General features: G+C 47.5%; 1 protein-coding gene across 4 annotated transcripts in view; it reads left to right on the top strand.

The window, feature by feature from the left end:
* LOC149347109 (uncharacterized) overlaps positions 1 to 11,988 on the top strand; it is a 71,309-nt gene extending 59,321 nt beyond the window's left edge. For all 4 annotated transcript variants that reach the window (XR_016292498.1, XR_016292497.1, XM_089586873.1 and 1 more), the window contains 2 exons: positions 6,846 to 7,018; positions 11,841 to 11,988. Coding sequence is in view for 2 of the 4 variants with exons in the window: in XM_089586873.1 (XP_089442999.1) it covers positions 6,846 to 7,018; positions 11,841 to 11,888 (221 nt within the window). In the remaining 2 variants the exon portion in view is untranslated. The remainder of the gene's footprint in view (positions 1 to 6,845; positions 7,019 to 11,840) is intronic.
* The last annotated feature ends 8,896 nt before the right edge of the window (positions 11,989 to 20,884 follow it).

The following is a 20,884-nucleotide window of genomic DNA, read 5'->3' as shown; positions in this document are numbered from 1 at the left end:
GGTATCCAAAATGTCCAGTGGCGACCTACTCCTCGAACTCCGTGAGAGCATCCAATGCTCAAAACTCTCAAACATCGATTCCATAGGGGACATCTCTGTCTCCGTAACTCCCCACCGATCCCTCAACACAGTGAAAGGCGTAATCTCAGAGGCTGACTTCATCCATCTAACAGAAACCGAAATGCTTGAAGGACTTTCCGATCAAAATGTAATTGAAGTGCACAGAATCAAAATCCGCAAAGACAACAAAGAAATAGACACCAAACACATGGTCCTCACGTTTAACACCAGCAGTTTGCCCGAAACAATCGATGTTGGATACCTGAAAATCACCGTAAGGCATTACATACCCAATCCCCGTCGCTGTTTCAATTGCCAGAAGTTTGGCCATGGCTCACAGAGCTGCCGCGGCCGCAAAACCTGCGCGAAATGCGCATCAAAGGACCACCAGTCTCAGGAATGCGACGCAGCTCTACGCTGCGCGAATTGTGAAGGAGATCACGCTGCATACTCCAGGGCGTGTCCGTCCTGGAAAAAGGAAAAAGAAATCTGCACCATTAAGACTAAGGAAAACATTTCATTCAAAGAAGCGAGGAGGCGTTTTGCGCTTACCAATTCATTCATTCTCCTTCACAGCAAAACCAAACTTCGCTGATGTGGTGCGCGGGGGCGTAGCACCACACAGCGCTCCGGCACCTGCCGCGGCCACTTCCACCGCGCCTGTGGCAGTGCCATCCACGCCCCAGGCTGAGCCAGCGAAAGCTGCTCTGCCAACTGACAACACACGGCGCCGTGTGTTGTCCGTCTTTCTGTGTCCTCGTCTCTTTGCGCTAACTACAAGCCAGGGAGTGCCGGCCCACAGGTCAGCATCCCGCAGGACTTCCCCCCGTCGGGGGAGGCCTGACACCCACACACCCGCGGCTTCTTCGCGGTCGTCCAGCACCTCTTCCGAGGTGATGGACCAAACTCCCAGCCCGTCTGCTTTACAGCGGCGGAACAGCTCTCTTGAGCGAAAAAAAGGCAGGGCTACCATAACGGCCCCAGAACATAAGTAAACCTCTCGTTGCGCCTACCCCAAAACATAAAACATGGCTTTTCTAGTTCAGTGGAACTGTAGAGGAATATTGAGAAATTACGATGACATAAAAAACATTTTAGGGTCAATGTCACCCGTAGCCTTATGTCTCCAGGAAACCAATCTAGGTCCACAACATATGAACATCCTGAAGCATTATAAAACTTTTAGACGCGATCGTGAGCAGGCAAATAGACTCTCTGGAGGCGTCGCGATTATCGTACAAAGCGGCGTTCCTGCTCGAGAAATAAAACTCAAAACAAAACTTGAAGCCGTTGCGGTCAGTGTCGTCAGCCATAAAACAATTTCTCTTTGTTCTGTATATATTCCTCCACATTCTACATTAACAGTCCACGATTTACAAGAACTTATCAATGAACTTCCAGAACCGTATCTAGTAGTTGGGGACTTTAACGCTCACTCCCCTTTTTGACTCTAGGGGTCAAATAATCGAAGATTTTATCCTCACAAACAATGTATGTCTTTTAAATACAGGAAAAGCCACCTACTGCTCCCCTGCCTCGGGGAAAATGACCTTTTTAGATTTGTCTTTTAGCTCACCTTCTGTTTTTAATGATTTTAAATGGGATGTCATTGACAACCCATATGGCAGTGACCACCTCCCTATACTAATCACTTTAACATCCCCACCGGAAATAATCCCCACAAGGCCACGGCGCTGGAAGCTTCACCTCGCCGACTGGTCACTTTTTAGAGCAAAGGCAAATTTAGAAAATATACTTTTAGATAATCTCTCCATCGACCAGATAAATGAAAAGTTCACTAATTGTATCATAACTGCCGCACTCACAGCTATTCCACAGTCGTCAGGAGTGGTGCAACAAAGTCATAAAATATGGTGGACGAAAGAGTGCAAGGAAGCAAAAAAACTACAAAACAGAGCTTGGGGTAACTTTCGCCGGTACCCGACACATGAAAATCTCGTTAATTTTAAGAAGGCAAGAGCCAAAGCTCGGTACGTCCGTCGGGGTGCCGAGAAAGCATCATGGCAGAGTTATGTTTCATCCATTAACAGTCAGATGACATCTAAAAAAATGTGGGAGCAGGTTCGCAAATTAAACAGTAGCTTTTCACCATTCACAATTCCGCTTTTAACAACACCTGGCACACAAACAAGCATACAGGAACAGGCAGACATATTGGGGGAACATTTCACTGCAGTTTCAAGTTCATCACACTACACGCAGTCCTTTTTAAAATACAAAAATACAGCTGAAAAACAGCGGCTGCCAACAACTGGAGGTGCAAATGAAAAATACAATAGTCTAATTACCCGCCAAGAAATCAACAGAGTACTGTCTGCCGGAAAAAAAACTGCTCCAGGACCCGACCATATACATTATGAAATGCTTGCACATCTTTCTGAGCCTGCCATAGCAGCACTTTTAAGATTCTTCAACACGGTTTGGATGTCAGGGAAAATACCTGTAGCCTGGAAGAAAGCTATTATTGTACCGTTTCTCAAACCTGGTAAACCCCCAACCTCTCCTAGCAGTTATAGACCCCATAGCCTTAACCAGTTGCCTCGCCAAATCCTTCGAAAGTGTCCTAAATATAAGACTAACCTTTGTTCTTCAATCCTGTGAACTGCTTGATATCCATCAGTGTGGATTTAAAAAAGGATGCTCCACTACAGATCACTTAGTCCGCCTTGAAAATACTGTCAGAGAAGCTTTTATACACAAACAACACTGTCTTAGCGTCTTTTTTGATTTAGAAAAAGCATATGATACAACCTGGAGGTTCGGGATTCTCCAGGACTTAGCTGAGCTCGGCATCCGTGGCAGAATGCTCAACTCCATTAAAGACTTTTTGTCTAACCGCTCATTTAATGTCCGCCTAGGCTCGACCCTTTCGAGGGATTTTATTCAGGAAAATGGAGTTCCTCAAGGGTGCATTTTAAGCACAACTCTCTTCGTTGTAAAAATGAATTCTATTAGAAAAATAATCCCAAGGTCCATTATGTATTCAATGTATGTTGATGATCTTCAGATAGCATGTACATCTTCCAATATATCCACATGCGAACGACAAGTACAACTTACAATCAACAAAATGGCAGCATGGGCAGACAAGAATGGTTTCCAGTTCTCAACACAGAAAACGGTGGCCTTACTTTTTTCACTCAAACGAGGCTTGCACACAAATCCAACATTACACCTCAACCAAACCGAGCTGCCTTTCAAAAACGAACACAAATTTCTAGGCATCACCTTCGACAAAAAACTAACTTTCCTGCCTCACATAAACGCACTGAAAAAGAAGGCGTCGCTAGCACTGAACATACTGAAAGTCCTATCACGCAAACACTGGGGTTCTGATCGGGTATGTCTTCTACACATTTATCGCTCTGTAGTACGTTCCGTTTTAGATTATGGTTGCATAGTGTATGGATCAGCAAGGCCATCGTACTTGAAGCGACTGGATCCTGTGCACAATTCTGGATTGCGCCTTTCAACTGGTGCATACAGGACGTCACCAATAAAAAGCCTGTACGTAGAAACCAATGAACCACCACTTGCAGACAGAAGAACAACGCTCACATGCTCATACATTTTAAAGATCCGTTCCCAGCCTAAACACATCTGTTACCCACTCGTTACAAAGTGTCCATCTCGAACACTATTTACCAACAAACCTCTAGCAATCAGACCACTCCTTCTCCGCTTTGAAGAGAAATGCCAAGAACTAGATATAATGGACCCATTGCCTAATATTGCCCGCCAACGTGATCCACTCCCGCCTTGGTACTGCCTACCATCTGTGTGCGACTTCACATTAACACAATTTCAGAAAAAACATACTCCACATGAACAGATATTACAGGAATATTTAGCACTCAACGAAAAATACGGAGAATACGAAGCATTTTATACCGATGGATCAAAATCGGCACACTACGTGGGAAGTGCTGTAGTTCAGAATAATTGGGAAAAAATAGTACGGCTACCTGAGTGTACATCCATTTTCACCGCCGAGTGTTACACAGTCTTGGTGGCTGTAGAAAAAATAATAAATGAGAACATTCAGAACAGTATCATTTACACTGATTCTCTGAGCATACTAACCTCACTTCACCATAGCAATGCAGTGACACCACTAATCGGGGATATCATACACAGCATAACGAGCGCCACAATACAGGGACAAGACATAAAATTTTGCTGGGTTCCCAGCCACATTGGAATCACTGGCAATGAGAAGGCGGATGAATGTGCTGGAAAAGCTCGGAACAAAGAAATCAAGAAAGTGAACATCCCCTACAATGATTGTATGAAGTTGGTACAGTGCAAGCTAAGAAATAAATGGCAGTCGCAATGGAATATTGAAAGAAATAATAAGCTACATTTAGTAAAACCCATCCTAGGCGAATGGAAATCATGCTCACACCAAAAACGATTCATCGAAGTTATTTTATGCCGTCTCCGTATTGGACACACACATCTCACACACAACTTCCTACTTACAAAAGAAGACAAACCTGTTTGTGAAAAGTGCGGGGATGAACTAACAGTAACCCACATATTCTCATGTAAGGAACTTGAATCTATAAGGAAAAAACATTTTACTACCTTTTACAAAGAACAGATTCCTTTTCATCCAGCATTGATTTTAGGCAAAGATGCACTTGTCAGTATACCCTGTGTTTTTAGCTTTTTAAGGGAAGCCAGTATTCTTCACAAACTCTAATTTACTCACCCTGTGCTTCACTACATACAGTTATACACCTCAGCCACTTTCTCAATCACGAGAAGGAGGCTGAGGTCTTTATCTGAGCTGTTGGGAGCCTCGAAATCCTTGCCGAGCCAAGGATGTCTGCAGAGGCGACCCAACCTTTAAAAGTTTCTGCTCTCAGACATTTTTAAAATTCTTGTCTTTCATCAGCTAGTTAGTAAAAATGACTTTTAGGCCCTTTACACCACCGTTTTTATCCACTTTGTTTTCAAACTCTGACCAAGCCAATTTTTCCTTGTTCTTGGCGCATGATAGCCTTAGCTGCTTATGCGCCAATAAATTCAACACAACAACAATATTCTTCCTCGTATATAGACCGGAAGACGAAAGAAATTTGACTGCCGCCATTTTGGAAGTGCTGTGTTGAACGCAGACTTCTGGGCTGCCACGCGAAGCGACACGACACAGAGCACACACGGGAGCAGCAGCTAAACGGCACTATGGCAGCGCTGCAGGAAGCCGTAATTGAAGACATAATTTGAAGTGATCGAGTTTATTATCCCGCAACATTCAGCGAAGCCGTTCATTCCCTTGGCGATGAGTTTTGAAGGCCCCTTACCCACCACCTAGGCAAATGCGTCCGCGTAACAATGAGGCGTCCCTCACAGCCCGAGTCGCTCTGAGAGACGTTAAACCCGATAAAATAAAACCAGACGATGAGGCAGGGTTCAACAATACTGTTGATCTGCATGCCTGCCCTTTGTTGGAATACGCATACAGATAGCAGGTCTGATATGGTTTTGTGACGCCACTATTTCAAACCCTCCGAGGCTGGCACTTGTTGCGAGTCATGAATTATGAACTTGCGTAGCTGCGATATCAGAAACCCTGACGAAGTGTAACCCACTTATATGCCACTTGAGCACTCGAGCTACAAATGCGAGCCAGTTCTAATGACCCAAAATGGGCTCATGGCGGATCGCTCCACTCTACCAAATTCACTGGCATCTGCCAGTCATACGGCTAGCCACCGCGCCATTTCAGCGCGACCACATAGACCGATGCCGCTAACGTGTAAACACAGGAAACCAACGCTGTAGCATGTCGGGCTGCACTTGTCCTTTTTGAGTGGCCGAGCATCTACAGTGGAACAGCTAGGGTTTCACTTACTTGGTCGGTGTTGTGGTTACTGCGATGGGTACACGGGCCATCAACCACCGTGGGTTCGAGCTTCGCGAAAGCATAAGGCTCCAACGAGCGAGGAGAGCGGCAGAGCAGCTGGCACTCTGGAAACAGGCTTCCAAATTCACAAAGGAGACATTTATTTACCCCGTCCCGAGTACATCGAGCACACCTCCATGTTCCCATAACACAGTCACTGAATGCTGAACACACTGCGATGGCCACGCAGTTAGGTATACCGTTTCAAACCCAGCACTTGTTTTCGTACTTGCCTCGTATTTCGTTCTACGTACCACAACAATCCATATTCCACGCAGTTCGGCATTTTTAAAGCCTGATTGGAAGCGATACAGAATGAAGACTCAGAAGCGACGGAGCTCTCGACACACGTCGCGCACATCGCACACAGCGCTCCACAACATAGCTGCTTCTTTTCCTCTACTGTTACTTGCAGGAGGAAGACAGACACCTGTTTAAGCCCTCTTAGAGGTTATAAAGGCCACTTTTTGTGCATGGCTCATACGCACTTGGTAGCGTTTTGGCAGCCCGGCAAAAAATGAACCCTGATGTCTGGGTTTGAGAGTATGTTCCAACCGGGCCCTGTGCGAGAGTATTGTATTCCGGTGTATAACGATGTAACGTTGCGTTGGTGTATACGTTACGTTATGTTGGTGTATAACGATGTAACTCAGCAGCCCTACGGAAGCTGTTTTCCTTGTTGTTTTTGTTTTTAGTGTTTCTAGATTGGGGCAAATTTGTCAGTCGACGTGACGTATTAGGTCGTGATATGTAAGCAACCACAATAGAGAAAAGAGTGCTAAGGAGTGAGAATTCGAATAATGATATTTGCCGCCATCTCACGCGCGTAAAAGCTTCAACTGCCTTCCTGCAGTGACTGACCTGAAAGAAAAAATGGCGGACTTGCGCAAGCGATATGCAACCGAGCTTCAAAGAGAAAGAACAGGGCACTACAGCGACCGCTGCTGGGTCCACATGGAACGGATGGCGTATCTGCGGCGTTCAGTCACTGCGGACGAGTGCAGCGACAACGCCGTGCCACTGCAGGTGAGTCGTGCGAGTTGTGTCTGGCATATGCAGGGACGAATTTTTGCATGCAGATCAAGAAAACTCATTCATTAGACCACTGAGGCTATCTTATCACGCTAAAAGAGTTTTATTGATGAACTATTTTTGGTTTGCTTACCAAAGCATGCGCAAGCACATTGGAATTCAGTGGATGAAAAAAAAAACAATTTGAAAGAGATTATGGGTAATGAGCATAAAAGGCTTTTCTTGTGCCCTTCGGTGTTACCTCTAGGTGTGAGTGCAACGAAACTTCGTGCGTCAGTACACGAGGAGTTACGGCATCTTGATACGGACTTCTGCGATGAAAGTTCGGGCATGTGTGCTGCCCCGGCTGTCCGGAAGGAGACGGGAGGTAATGGTGTTGTTTTACTGGCAGGGCGCTTCGGTGGCGGCTCATCGTCGTCACCGCCCACATCCAATTCTGCTCTCAGCAAATCGTTAGCAATGACCAGTTTGAAGTCCAATAGACTGTGTGTGTTCTTGCTAGCAACTCCTAGGAGCTGACAGTCTTCTTTACACTGCAACTATGCATTAACTACCGCCACGTCCGCAAGAAAACAGAGAACGAACAGTCCAGCGCGTTGTCCTTGCCTTGCTTGGGTAGAGACTGACAATTCTATCGCAGAGGTCAACGCCTCCCATGTTCTTATTCTGCTCTTCACCGAGAGCCGGCTGAGGTGCATCCTTATAGAGTCACTCCTTTTTGCACCATCTTTTACATTCTCCTACTGGCTCCTCACCAATGTGTGAAGAAGCGAATGTAATGGTCTTGTTCTCAACCCACTTAACACGGCAAATGCCATCAGCCACATTGACAGTTTGGGAAAAAAGATCCGCGGCCTTTCTTCACCGATTCAAACTTGGGATTCTCCTATGACGACACAGGACTAAGTGACGTGAAACATGACGTAACGCAGACTCCGTGATTTCTGGCGGCCAGCAGTGCGGCCCAGCAGCAGCCGAAAAGAAAGCTACCGCCGGCCGCACGTTGAAGGCATCTATCGGCTATTGTGGCCGTCGCTTCGTTTACGTTTGCACCGGCGTTTTGGCAGCGTTACAATGGATCCCGTTCTCGAAGTCGTCAACGAAGTTCTCGCAAATAGACGCCTTTAGCATACCGTGTACCTTGTTACCGTTAGCGGAATACCGGGAGCCCCCATACCGCTGTGAGCAGGCGCTGATTGGTCCCGGCGCTGCAGGAGCACGCGTAGCTGTCGGGTACGTGGCACCATCTGGCGACGTCAAGGAGATTTGCGCATGCATTTGCTGCGCCTCAGTGATTCGTAGTTTCTTGTGTCCTAGTGTTGCTAGAACTATTGGTTCTAGCAACACTGTTTTGTCCTATGACGTCATGAAGCTTGTACTTGCAGTTTGGCCTGTGGCGGCGATACCTGTATTTTGGTTCTTGCTCTTTTCTACTTACAAGAGCTTTGTTGTCAGTATGAATGGCGTTTTTGTAATCAGGAGCTGGTATTCTGTCGATGCAAGTCAACATTTTAACTCTAATATGATCTCACAACTCCCCCAGTTATCTTTAAAATTGGTTAACTTGTATACAGGTCGCCGTACAGAAGGAAAGGGCACCGACATGCGCAGTGCATATGTCATGCTATCACTAGCCTACAATTAATGAGATGTACAGCAATTAACGTTCGTTCTTCTTGTTCTAGCCATCATGTTGTAGATTGCCTTCGTTACGATGTGATACATAAATAGTTATATTTATGTTGAACTTCCTCCATTTTGTGCTTATAATTTGTCTTATCTAGCTAGTTAGTATCCAGATGTCCTTCTCATCTATATAGTATTCTATTGGAAATACTTCCGAGGTTTGAGCGATAAACCACTGCCACGCTTGCAACATCGACGAAATGTAACAAAAATCGGTCAGCTCAAAGTCGCGCAACTTGAGAAAAGCTTTACTTTTGGGCATGAATGTATCGATGACCTTTACTGTGGAATTAGATAATTCATTCGTCCACAAGGTATTTCATAAATGCCTGAATTGAGTATATTGCTGGTAGTCAGTTATCGCAAATGCTGCCGTGGTGGCACGGGGTTAATGGTACTCGGCTGCTAACTAGACAGACTTCGGGTTCGGTCCCGGGCCACGGCGGCTCTATTTAGATGGAGACGAAAGGCAAAAGAACCACAGCTGGTCTAAATTTATCTGGAGACCTCCAGTACGGCTTCCCTCATAGCTTGAATCTCTTAGGGACGTTAAGCCTCATAAGACCGCGAACCCAATCTGGTTCCACAAATGTTTTGGCTATATCGCTGGCCAATCAACAACAGTGTTACTATCGATAGTCTTACTATCGACATTCTCACTATCGATAGTCTTGCTATCGAGAGCGGTACTATCGGTAGTAATACTATCTATCAATAGCAATTAGTATCGATAGGAATACTATCGATAGTACTATCGATAAAACTATTGATAGTCTATCGATAGTAGAACTGTTGATAGTTTTTTTACACTATCGATAGTTTAAATTTCCCGAAAGTTTGGCACCACTACGTTCCACACGGTGCATTCTAAGCAACCCAATCAACGACTACAACACTTACTCTCCTGTTCGACAATCACCCTTGCTGCAAGAATCTCCCAAGTTAGCTTACCATCATCCTTTTCAGGGCTTTCACTTCATGCAGTTGAAGGGTACACGTACATATTTGGTTCTTTTTGCCTTTCTTGTTCATTTTGTATCCTTTACAAGGCAACGCAAGATTGCTGCCAGTGCAACCTGATGGTGATGATGCATGCTGTCTTCTCCCATCGTTCAGGCATCTTCCTGTTTGGCCTACATATTGTTTTTCACATTAGGTAGGCTTTGGAGTGCAGCCTTGTACAGGAGGAGATAAAAGGAGACCAAGAAAGCAAAAATAAAGGTGAAGGAGCGGATGGAAAAAAGAAAGAAAATCGCTCAAATTCCGTACACTGACGGACTGACCTACAACCTTATGAGGATCGGCAAGATGCGTGTGGCATACGAATAGAATTCTGAGCACCTAACGAGGCAAAAATCATGTTTTTTTTTTTGTTTTATGGCGTTTTACATCCCAAAGTAACTCAGGCTGAGAATAATCTCGACCACCTGTGCTCTTTAACATGCACTGACATCGCACAGTACACAGGCCTCTGGAATTATGCCTTCATCGAAATGCGACTGCTGAGACTGGGATAGAACACGTGTTTTTCGGGTCAGCAGCCAAGCACCATAACCACTGAGCCACCGTGGTGACCCGCAGAAAGGCATGTGTGCTTGAGTCAGCAGACCAACGAAGAAACCAAAATGCCAGGCCACACACCTAACAAGGTACAATTAATGCCTTCAAGGAGTGGTGCATACCATCACCCTGTCCTGTAGAAAACAACACATGGGCCAAATATAGACTATGCCTGAGCGATCGGACAAAAGAGCATGCATCAGCGCTCTCTAGCTGCCCTGGCAGCGATATCTAGCCCTGCTGCATTCTAAGAGTGCAAAATGAAAAAAAAGGGGGGCGAAGAGAACCAAGTAGTGCACCCGTGCACCCCCGAATTACAAGCAGCGCAAGTCTTGAAAGCAATGTCGATAAGCTTACTCAGGAGATCCTCGAAGCATGGGCGATTCGTCAAACATGATGAGAGCAGTGTGTGAGCACACCGTGAGTGGCCTTGTAAGGCCTCTCTTGACTTGCACGAAGCCCTAGGAAGATAAAAGAATGATATATTAGCAATGAAATAAAGCGCCCGGAATTTCCAATAAATAATTCAGTTGACAGCGCAGCTTTGCCTATGTCGTTCATTCCTTTATTACTTCTGTTGCGCCTGTCCCAGTGTCGTGTTTCGTGCTTGGTGCTGCTGCATTAACAAGAGACGGCAACCTCGCCCCAGCTGGTTGGAATATTTGCTGCTTTTTTATCAATCATAGTCGCGATACCGGTGGCATACGACCGTGGTAAGTGCAGTTTTCCAAGGGCAAGCTTACGTACAGCGCATTGGACTAAGTTATGCGAGAGCGGGCTGGATGATTCTTTAGGCTCATTTCAGATCATGATCTGAGTCGTGAGTGAGCCCGGACTCACATTCAGCTCACGATCTCAGTCGTGATTTCGGGCTCACATTCAGATCATGATGTGAGTCGTGAGTCTGGGCTCATATTCAGATGGTGATCTCAGTCCTGTTCAGCCCGGCAGAGTGTGGGCCTGTCAGATCAAATAAGTCCATGAAGTGATGTTGAAGGATCCCACGATCCCAAGTGAATCCATGACGCCGATTGGGCACGAGTTTGTAACGCTCGTAAAGGAGAGTGTCCTGTGCACTCGTATACTGAATACTTTTTTTGTGGGTGCAGCACTCTATGCACTCGAGAACATTACTGAAAGGCGAGAAAAGTTGATTAGTTGTTAACCTCGCATTTAAGTGGCTTGCTGCTGCTTCAGTGGTACAATGTGAGAGGAGACTGACTCCTCGCGTTCGAGAGTGTAAAGAGAAAAACTTCAACATATGCCTAGACCCAGCTGTGTTAATGCGAATGGTCTCCTCCTGAGCACACTCCTTTTATGCTTTTATCCGGAATTTGCCTTCTATTAAAATGCTTTTATCCAGAATTTCTGGGTATCCAGGGGTGCCCCACTTTACTCGCAGCTTTCAAGCGTGTAGACATCGAAGGAAGCACTGAGGGGTTCTCGGTGATAATCTGCTCTTTGGTCCCTTGTGGCTACCTTGATGTTTCTTCGGCGGGAAGAAAAATGCATTTATTGCTGAGAAAATGTGACTTAAAAGTGTTGTTTTTTTTTCTCCCACTCGATACAGATTCCTGATACGAGCAGCGAGGGCTCCGTGGCCAGTGCTCGCCAGTGAATGGCTGCGCAGCCTGACCTCAGGGTTCGGCACCCGAGTTTTGAACTCTCTTGCTGCGTATGTATACGAGAAATAAAGTGCATTTGAAATTAGAAATGTCCAGGCGGCAGCGCAGTTTGTCTGTCCTTTTTTTTGTCCTTTTCTAGCGTATAAAAGCTCAGTTTTCAGTAAAAGTAGCCTACTTGACATTAGAACCCGGAAATTTATCGCTTCAGGCCAATATGAAGTGGAACATTGGTTAATGGAAAAAGGAAAGACGTGGCAGTGCTCTCATTCTCAGTGGACATCAGGGGCGTAGCCAGGGGGGTGTCGGAACACCCCCCGACATTTTCTGAGTGCTGCTTCCCCCCTCCCCACTCCTTTCAGCATTTTTTCGCCCATGCTGTATACTCACTTCATCGTGATATTAAAATGAAAAGTTCGAAAATAACAAGTGTGTCGTTTTATTCTTGATATGGCTGATGTACTTCGTCGCTGCTCCATAATAGGAAGCAGAAGTTATAGCAGAAAGGAGTCACTCTTCTTCGCCATCAAATTTCGTATGACACTTCTTTTAAATACAGGCACAGTTCACCCGATTAAACACTTTTCACGTCAGCCTACTTTTTCATTTTTTTTCATTGTCCTCAAATAATCATGAGCGATCCCGAAAATAAAAAGCTTTTCTTTTTATTCTCACGCGAAAGGGGGGAAAACCCCTGATCTGCGGGGGTTGTATACCAGTCTGTATTATTTCCGTGAGCATGCGAACCTTCCCACGGGCCCGTAGCCATATGAGTGCGCCCGCTGCGGTGCAACGTTTGCCGTGCCCGGATGGTTGAAAAGGCACTACCGCAAGCACACAGGTCAAACACCCTAGGTACGCAAGCAGTGCGGCCGCACGTTTTGCCCCAGCAAATTCTTGATGGGCCACACGGAAGACGCATGGCGCCCAATTAGCCGCCCCTGTGCGTCACCGTGTGTATGGAGCAAATAAAACAGTCTGCGGTAAGTTTACGCCCATGAGAGACTCGGCCTGTACCTGTGGCATTGCTGTGAGCAACTGCTAAAAAGCTTTTCTCGGCTAAACCACTGGCTTGTTTGCGCTCGAACTTCGCACAAAGGTGGAATTTGGTTGTAATTTTTGCTTAATGCTACATTATAATAGCGCATGAATCGGAAGTTCGTATCGTCTGTGGCGATGCCGGTGAAGTTTCCGCGACACAACTATAGCAAGCGCCGTGTCCTGCGCATGAGAGGGTGCACAGGACATTGCGCTTCGTTTCGCATCGTCTGCTTGCATCTTATGTCGCTGACGTGACGTGGTACTGCCGGTGCTGATGTTTCGAAAACTCACTTCCTTGGTCTGGTATCGCTGCAGACTATGGGAATTTCCGATTTATTCTGATCAAATCGGGCAGGCTCCCTCCCAAAACGTCGGTGACATAAGACGCAAGCAGACGATGCGAAACGAAGCGCTATGTCCTGTGCACCCCCTCAAGCGCAGGACACGGTGCTTGCTGTAGTTGTGTCGCGGAAAATTCACCGGCATCGCCACAGATGATACATACTTCCGATTAATGATGATTGAATCAAGCAAGTACGCTATTATAATGTAGCATTAATGAACAAAATTTGGCACCAAATTCCACCACTGCGCGAAATTTGAACGTGAATAACCAGTAGTTTCGCCGGCGTAAGCGTTCCAGATGTCGTTACAACTGTTGTTTTGTCCTCAAGAAAATAATGGCGCGTACCCACTGCGGTGGATGGGCCAAGAGACGGGGCGACTGACAGGTACCTGTCGTCCATTTCGTTCACTTGGTCCTTTATTTGTTGCACCTGTATTAGGTATATTATTGTTTTCAGTTTATCCTCATGCATTTCTACAACTCTGTCTGCAAGCAAGAGACGGGGCGACTGACAGGTGCTCAGAACGTTAGAAGAATGAAATAAAATTGAAAAATTAAAACTAATAAAAATAACCCTGTATGTACTTTGCTTTTGTCGTCCATTTCGTTCACTTGGTCCTTTATTTGTTGCACCTGTATTAGGTATATTATTGTTTTCAGTTTATCCTCATGCATTTCTACAACTCTGTCTGCAGTGAAGCTCCGCCCACATTCAGGACCGCCGCACAGTTTCTTCACGACGAAAAAGTTGTCCGTTGTGTAAATATTTCTTGTATACCTTAAAACAGAAGCATATCACGAGAAAAAAGGGTGGTAACCTCTAGAGTTATAATTATACCTGGCTATTTCAATGAAGTCAAACATTAAAAAGCTGACTTCGTTTACTGTTACAATCGGCCAGCGGAGTAATACAGGACGCCACGGTCCGAGGTCCAGTGTCAGCAACTGCTGTTTTTTTTTTGTAGGAACTACGCCGTTTTTTGCACCTCCCCAGATTTTGCTAAAACTAAGGGTAAGTTCTCCGCGGTATTCTGGACATTTGAAACAAATTTCGCAGGCGGACAACATGTCGCCGCACAAATGAATTTCCAAATGCTCCATTTCATGCCCTCAGTCGGCGATTTCTAAGGGCGACCTAGCACGTGTGACGTCGCAGGTTGGCACGCACGCTCGATATTCGCTTTGCGTTTGCTGAAGGACAAAATTTCACGCTTGTTTTTGGTCACTTCAGACGAACCAAGTGTGTCAATTACAGTGGTTGAGACAGCAAATTTTGAGGCCATAAAAAGCCTGTTATGGGCGTCCTCTGCATGTAAGGTCATCCACGGTCAAGTATTGGATGCAACCGACGCTTACAATATATTTTAATTCCGCTCCCAAGAGTCCTTAAATGCTCTTTCTCACGATCTAGATCCAGTTTTTGACGTAGAATTGTAGTGACATCACAGCACAGTAATGTGACGTATTGAATGGCGACGCGTGACATCGAGGAGGCGCTGCGTCGGCGACTCGGTGGACGGTGTTGCCGACGTACAGGGGTGTAGCCAGAGGGGAGAGGGGGGGTTCGATGTCAGAACCCCCCCCCCCTCGTTCTCCTTTCGGCCTTTTTTCGCGCATGGTATTTACACACAGCATCGATATAATAAAATGCAGAAACGCAAATAAGAGTGTCGGTTTATTCTCAAAAAGATTGATGTACGTTCTCGCGGCCCTATAATAGGAAGCGGGAGTTATTGCAGAAAAGAGTCACTCTTCGCCATCGCACAACGTATGACACTGCTTTCTATGTCAGCCTACTTTTTCATCCTTTGCATTCGTAAACTATCACGAAAATAAAAAGTGTAGGAGGGGGTTGTGACTCAGCAGAACCTAGGTCGCTCTGCAACGTTCAGCAAAGGTTCAGCCAAACATTCGGGCTGCGAGCGAGCTGCACACTTAAAGATCGTCGTCTTTCGCTGTCAAAGTTCGCTACAGTGAGCGAGCGCGGCTGCTACACTAGAATTAACTCCCGGCGAAAAAGGAGGCATCCTGCCGACTTAGGGTGCGCACACGGTAGGCGGATCGTAGTACGGCTTCAGACGGTCAACGTGCACTGTTTCACGGCCACGACGGCGCGCATCTTGGGGCGGTGAAAGCGGTTCAGTAATGTAGTTGACTGGAGAGGTCTGGCAGACACGGACGGTACAGGCCGCGGTACTTTGAAATGAGTTTTGTGGAGAGACCGGGACTGGTTGAGGGAACTCAAAGCCACAAGAGTGAGTCTGGGGTATAGGACGGAAGCGGACTGGTAGGGGCGCGAAGGTGCTTCTGGCGATTCTGATCTTGCGTTGTAAAAGAGCGGGCAAGCTGGCGGCATTCTTCAGCATAGGTCGCAGCTTGAGAAAGGGGAAGAGACTCGGACTCATCAGGGCGATACGGTAGCACGGCATCCATGGTACAGGTCGCGTCCTTAAAGAAGAAAGAACGGAGAGAAGCCAGTTGTGCTCTGTGTGGCAGTGTCAGAGGCAACATACTTGGCGATCATGTCGGTCAATGTGCGATTGAAACGTTCAGTAATGTCATTCGTTTGTCGGTGGTAGGCCGTTGTAGAGCGGTGAACAATGCGGCATTGGCGAAGTAGGGCTTCGACGGTGTCTGAGAGGAAGACACGGCCGCGGTCGCTCAGAAGCTCCTTAGGGGAACCATGGCGTAGAACGAGATGATTCAGGATAAAATACGCAACGTCGGGCGCAGACGCGGATGGCAAAGGTGATGTTTCGACACAGCACGTAAGGTGATCGGCGGCCAATCCAGCGGTGTCCGGAGTGATGGGAAGGGGCCCGTAGAGATCCATGCCAACGTGGTCGAATGGGCGCGTGGGGCAGTGGAATGGCGAGAAGGGGTTTTGTGGCGTTGGCATTCTGGGCAGGAGTGAACGTACTGTCGGATGAAACGGTACGCCAGTAGAAGTAAGTGATGAAACGCCAGTAGAAGCGATGGTGAAGGCGCGTGTAGGTCTTCACCAGACCGGCGTGAGCACACTGGGGGTCAGCGTGGAAAGAGGTGCATATGTCGGAACGGAGGTGCCAAGGAATGACAAGGAGCCACTTGCGCCCGTCGGGAAGGTAGTTGCGGCGGTAAAGGAGGCCCTCCCAGATTGCGAAGTGGCGGGCTTGACGACGCAGAGTAGGGGTCGCAGGACGCTGATATGGGGAAGACAGGAGAGCGAGGACGGAAGCAATCCAGGGGTCCCGATGTTGTTCAAATGATATGTCGTCAATATCAAGGGAAGAGGCATCAGTGGTGGCGAAAGATGTGGAGTCTAAGTCACGAGGTAGAGGGGACCGAGATAGTGCGTCGGCATCAGAATGCTTACGGCCAGACCGATAGATTACTTCAATGTCGTATCCTTGTAAGCGCAACGCCCAACAAGCAAGACGTCCTGAGGGGTCTTTGAGGGACGACAGCCAGCAGAGGGCATGGTGGTCGGTAACGACAGAGAATGGGCGACTATATAGGTAAGGGCATATATAGGCATATATAGGCATATGCGACAACATGGTCGGCGAAGCCGGGCTTCCGCTGAGCCAGAACGGCGCCGAGGCCCACGCCGCTGGCGTCGCTGTGAATTTCAGTGTGCAGGCTGGGGTCGAAATGGCGGAGGATCAGTGGGGACACAAGCAGGCGCCGAAGCGTGGTGAACGCCGCATCACAGTCTGGTGTCCAAGACGAGAGGCTGGTGTCGTCGGCAAGCAGATCAGTCAGGGGAGACAGGATGGAAGCGAAATTGCGCACGAAGCGGCGAAAATAAAGAGCACAGCCCGATGAAGCTACGCAGCTCTTTCAGGGAAGTGGGTAGAGGGAACTCGGCAACTGCGCGCAGTTTTGCAGGATCGGGAAGGACACCTTGTTTGGAGACGACGTGGCCCAAGATGGTAAGCGGCCAGGCTGCGAAGCAGCATTTCTTCAAATTCAGTTGGAAGCCGGCGTCGGTCAAACATTGCAGGACACGCTCGAGGCGGACCAGGTGGGACGAAAAGTCTCGAGAAAAGACGATGATATCGTCCAGGTAGCAGAGACACGTGTGCCACTTGAGGCCGCTGAGAACTGTGTCCGTCATGCGCTCGAATGTGGCCGGCGCATTGCACAAGCCGAACGGCATGACGTTAAATTCGTAGAGGCCGTCGGGCGGAACAAAGGCCGTCTTTGGCCGATCAGCAGCAGCCATGGGCACCTGCAAGTAGCCGGAGCAGAGGTCCAATGAGGAAAAGAATTCCGCGCCTTGCAGGCAGTCGAGGGCATTGTCAATACGGGGAAGTGGATACACATCTTTGCGCGTAATCTTGTTGAGGCGACGGTAATCTATGCAAAAGCGGATGGATCCGTCCTTCTTCCACACAAGAGCAACGGGAGAGGCCCAGGGGCTATGAGAAGGCTGGATGACGCTGTGCTGAAGCATGTCGCCCACTTCTTTGGTAATGACGGTGCGTTCAGTGGCTGACACGCGATAAGGACGCTGGCGCAAAGGGGCATACGTTCCGGTGTCAATGCTGTGTGTGACGACGGATGTGCTGCCAAGAGAGCTGTGCGGGAAGTCGAAGGACGGACGGAAACCTTGAAGTAATGCGACGAGCTGTGCACGTTGGTGTGGCGAAAGGCTGGCATCGATAGATCGGGAAAAAACAGACACGGTGTCTTGGTTTGGAGCAGCAGGAGGCGAACCAATGGCATCTATCTGGAGAGGGGCAGGTTCTTCAGGGACGGAGTATGGAAGAGCGTGATCGACTGATTCGACATGTCCCAGGCATTCACCGCGGAGAAGCGTTGGTGGACAAGAAAAAGAGTTCGTGACATATATTGCGCTGTGGCCATCGCAGACAGTCATAAGAGCGAACGGAAGAAGGAAACAGTGGCGACGGACAGCAGCATAAGTCGGAGTAAAGAGAACAGTCTAATCAGGATCGCAGGCGCAAGAGAAGGGTAACCAGGGCTGCAGAGAAGGCAGGGATGTCAGTATCTTCAGCGACCAGCATTTTATCGAGTCGGGGAGAGGTGTCGCACGGCAGAGTAGCGCACAGAGCGGAGACAGTTCAATGCTGGCACGGCCACAGTCGATGATCGCATGATGAAGGGTTATAAAGTCGCAGCCCAGAATGACGTCATGAGAACAGCAGGACAGCACGAAAAACTCGGCGATATACACAACATCCCGGATAACAAGGCGAGCTGTGCACAACGTTAGAGGTTGAATGCGGTGCGAGCTTGCAGTGCGGAGGCGAATGTTCGAAACAGGCGTCGTCACTTTACGGAGTCTACGGCAAAGGGCTGCGCTAATAACGGATACAGCAGCACCCGTGTCTACAAGGGCGAGAACGGCGACGCCATCAACAAATACTTCGATAACTTTGGCTGGTGAAGACGGAGGACTTGGGCAGTTCGATAGAATAGCAGTTCTTGCCTCCGGAACTGCGAATGTTAGTTTTCCTCCGGACGAGAAGGTGATCGCCAGCGCATGGGATAGATGGATCGGCGACGGGGAGAAGGCGACCGGTGTGAAGAATATGAAGATCGGTCAAGATGGAAGGAGTCTGCAGTGGTGCCGGAGGAAACTGGTAGCGAAGGAGGCGCAGGTTGCTTACATATCGCGACCTAATACGTCACGTCGACTGACAAATTTGCCCCAATCTAGAAACACTAAAAACAGCATAGAATGCGAAGGAAAACAGCTTCCGTAGGGCTGCTGAGTTTACCGCAATCTTTTGCCGGGCTGCCAAAACGCTACCAAGTGCGTATGAGCCATGCACAAAAAGTGGCCTTTATAACCTCTAAGAGGGCTTAAACAGGTCTCTGCCATCCTCCTGCAAGTACGAGAAGTCATCTGGGCACTACTGCGTTCTCTACAGATGCAGTAACAGCAGAGGAAAAGAAGCAGCTATGTTGTGGAGCGCTGTGTGCGATGTGCGCGACGTGTGTCGAGAGCTCCGTCGCTTCAGAGTCTTCAGTTTGAAACGGTATACCTAACTGCGTGGCCATCGCAGTGTGTTTAGCATTCAGTGACCATGTTATGGGAACAGAGTTGTGCTCAAAGTATTCGGCACGGGTTAAATAAATGTCTCCTTTGTGAATTTGGAAGCCTGTTTCCACAGTGCCAGCTGCTTCTGCCGCTCTCCTCGCTGGTTGCAGCCTTATGCTTTCGCAAAGCTCGAACCCACGGTGGTTGATGGCCCGTGTACCCATCGCAGTAACCACAACACCGACCAAGTAAGTGAAACCCTAGCTGTTCCACTGCAGATGCTCTGCCACTCAAAAAGGACAAGTGCAGCCCCGATATGCTCCAGCGCTGGTTTTCTGTGTTTACACATGAGCGGCATCGATCTATTTGGTTGCGCTGAAATGGCGCGGTAGGTAGCGGTGTGACCGATAGATGCCAGTGAATTTGGTTGAGTGGAGCGATCCGCCATGAGCCCATTTTGGTCATTAGAACTGGCTCGTATTTGTAGCTCGAGTGCTCATGTGGTATATAAGTGGTTACAATTCATCAGGGTTAGTGATATCGTGGCTACTCATGTTTATAATTCATGACTCGCAACAAGTGCCAGCCTTGAAATAGCTTCACAAAACCATGCTATCTGCTATCTACACGTATTCCAACAAAGGGCAGGCATGCATATCAACCGTGCATAGCATTGCTCCTTACATGTGCAAAAATCTGCATGGAGTTCAAAAAGTGATATGCAAAATTGTCTGCATGCAGTTTAAACTGCTTACCTTAATAATTTGGTAGAAAAGAAGAGTTCACTTACCTGCCTCGCATGGATGACTGTCGTTAGAAAGCATACTACTTGGTCTTCCTGGTTTACAAGCGGACGCAGAGGGTTCAGCTGGTTGATTAGAGAGATGATCTGCAAGCACGGTATAAGTATTGTTATTAATTGTGACCATCTTTGAAGGGAGACTTCAGTTATGTCTCAGTAATGCATATATATGTCCTATATCTAGGTACATTTTCATTCATACATCTATGAACAGTTTGTTTCAGTACAATGCTGCTTAAAAACTGTACCGACCCGTAACTTAAAGTACCGAGACAACACTGAAATATCCTGAGGACATACTGAGGATATTTTTCTGAGGACATTCTTTTTCCTCAGGACGTCCTCAAATGATCCTAAAAATGTACTGAAAAGGTCCTCGTGTCCGGCCTCAGGACATCCTCAGAACAGCCTCAGAAGGGTATTTATATGATGTTTTGAGTACATTCTGAGGAGGTTTATAGCTGGTCAAGCTGCATGAAGAAAATGCGATAAATTCATGAAAATGATTTATTTGCTGAGTCTCTTCTGAGCTGCTGTCTTCTGTGCTGCCTAAAGAAATATAAATGGAAAGTCAGCAGTTGATTATGTGTAATTCAGTTCAAGCATTCAAGCACGGAAGCAAAACGTTCTTAATGGTGCTAGTACAATAATGTGCTGCCCTTCAGCATGAGCAGCTACCGTAAAAGTTAATCACTGCAACATGTATCCCTGTAGCTAAGCCGCTAAGCTCTCGCCGATGAAGGAAGCGCAGAAAAACACCTGTGGCTGCGGAGCACTTTCAAAAGCGACGTGGCAGCGGCATGCGACGACC

This window comes from Amblyomma mixtum, chromosome 4, assembly GCF_055824585.1.
Source record: "Amblyomma mixtum isolate Tamu chromosome 4, ASM5582458v1, whole genome shotgun sequence".
Lineage (NCBI taxonomy): Eukaryota > Metazoa > Arthropoda > Arachnida > Ixodida > Ixodidae > Amblyomma > Amblyomma mixtum.
Note: the sequence above shows the minus strand (reverse complement) of the source record. Positions and strands in the feature narration are given on the sequence as shown.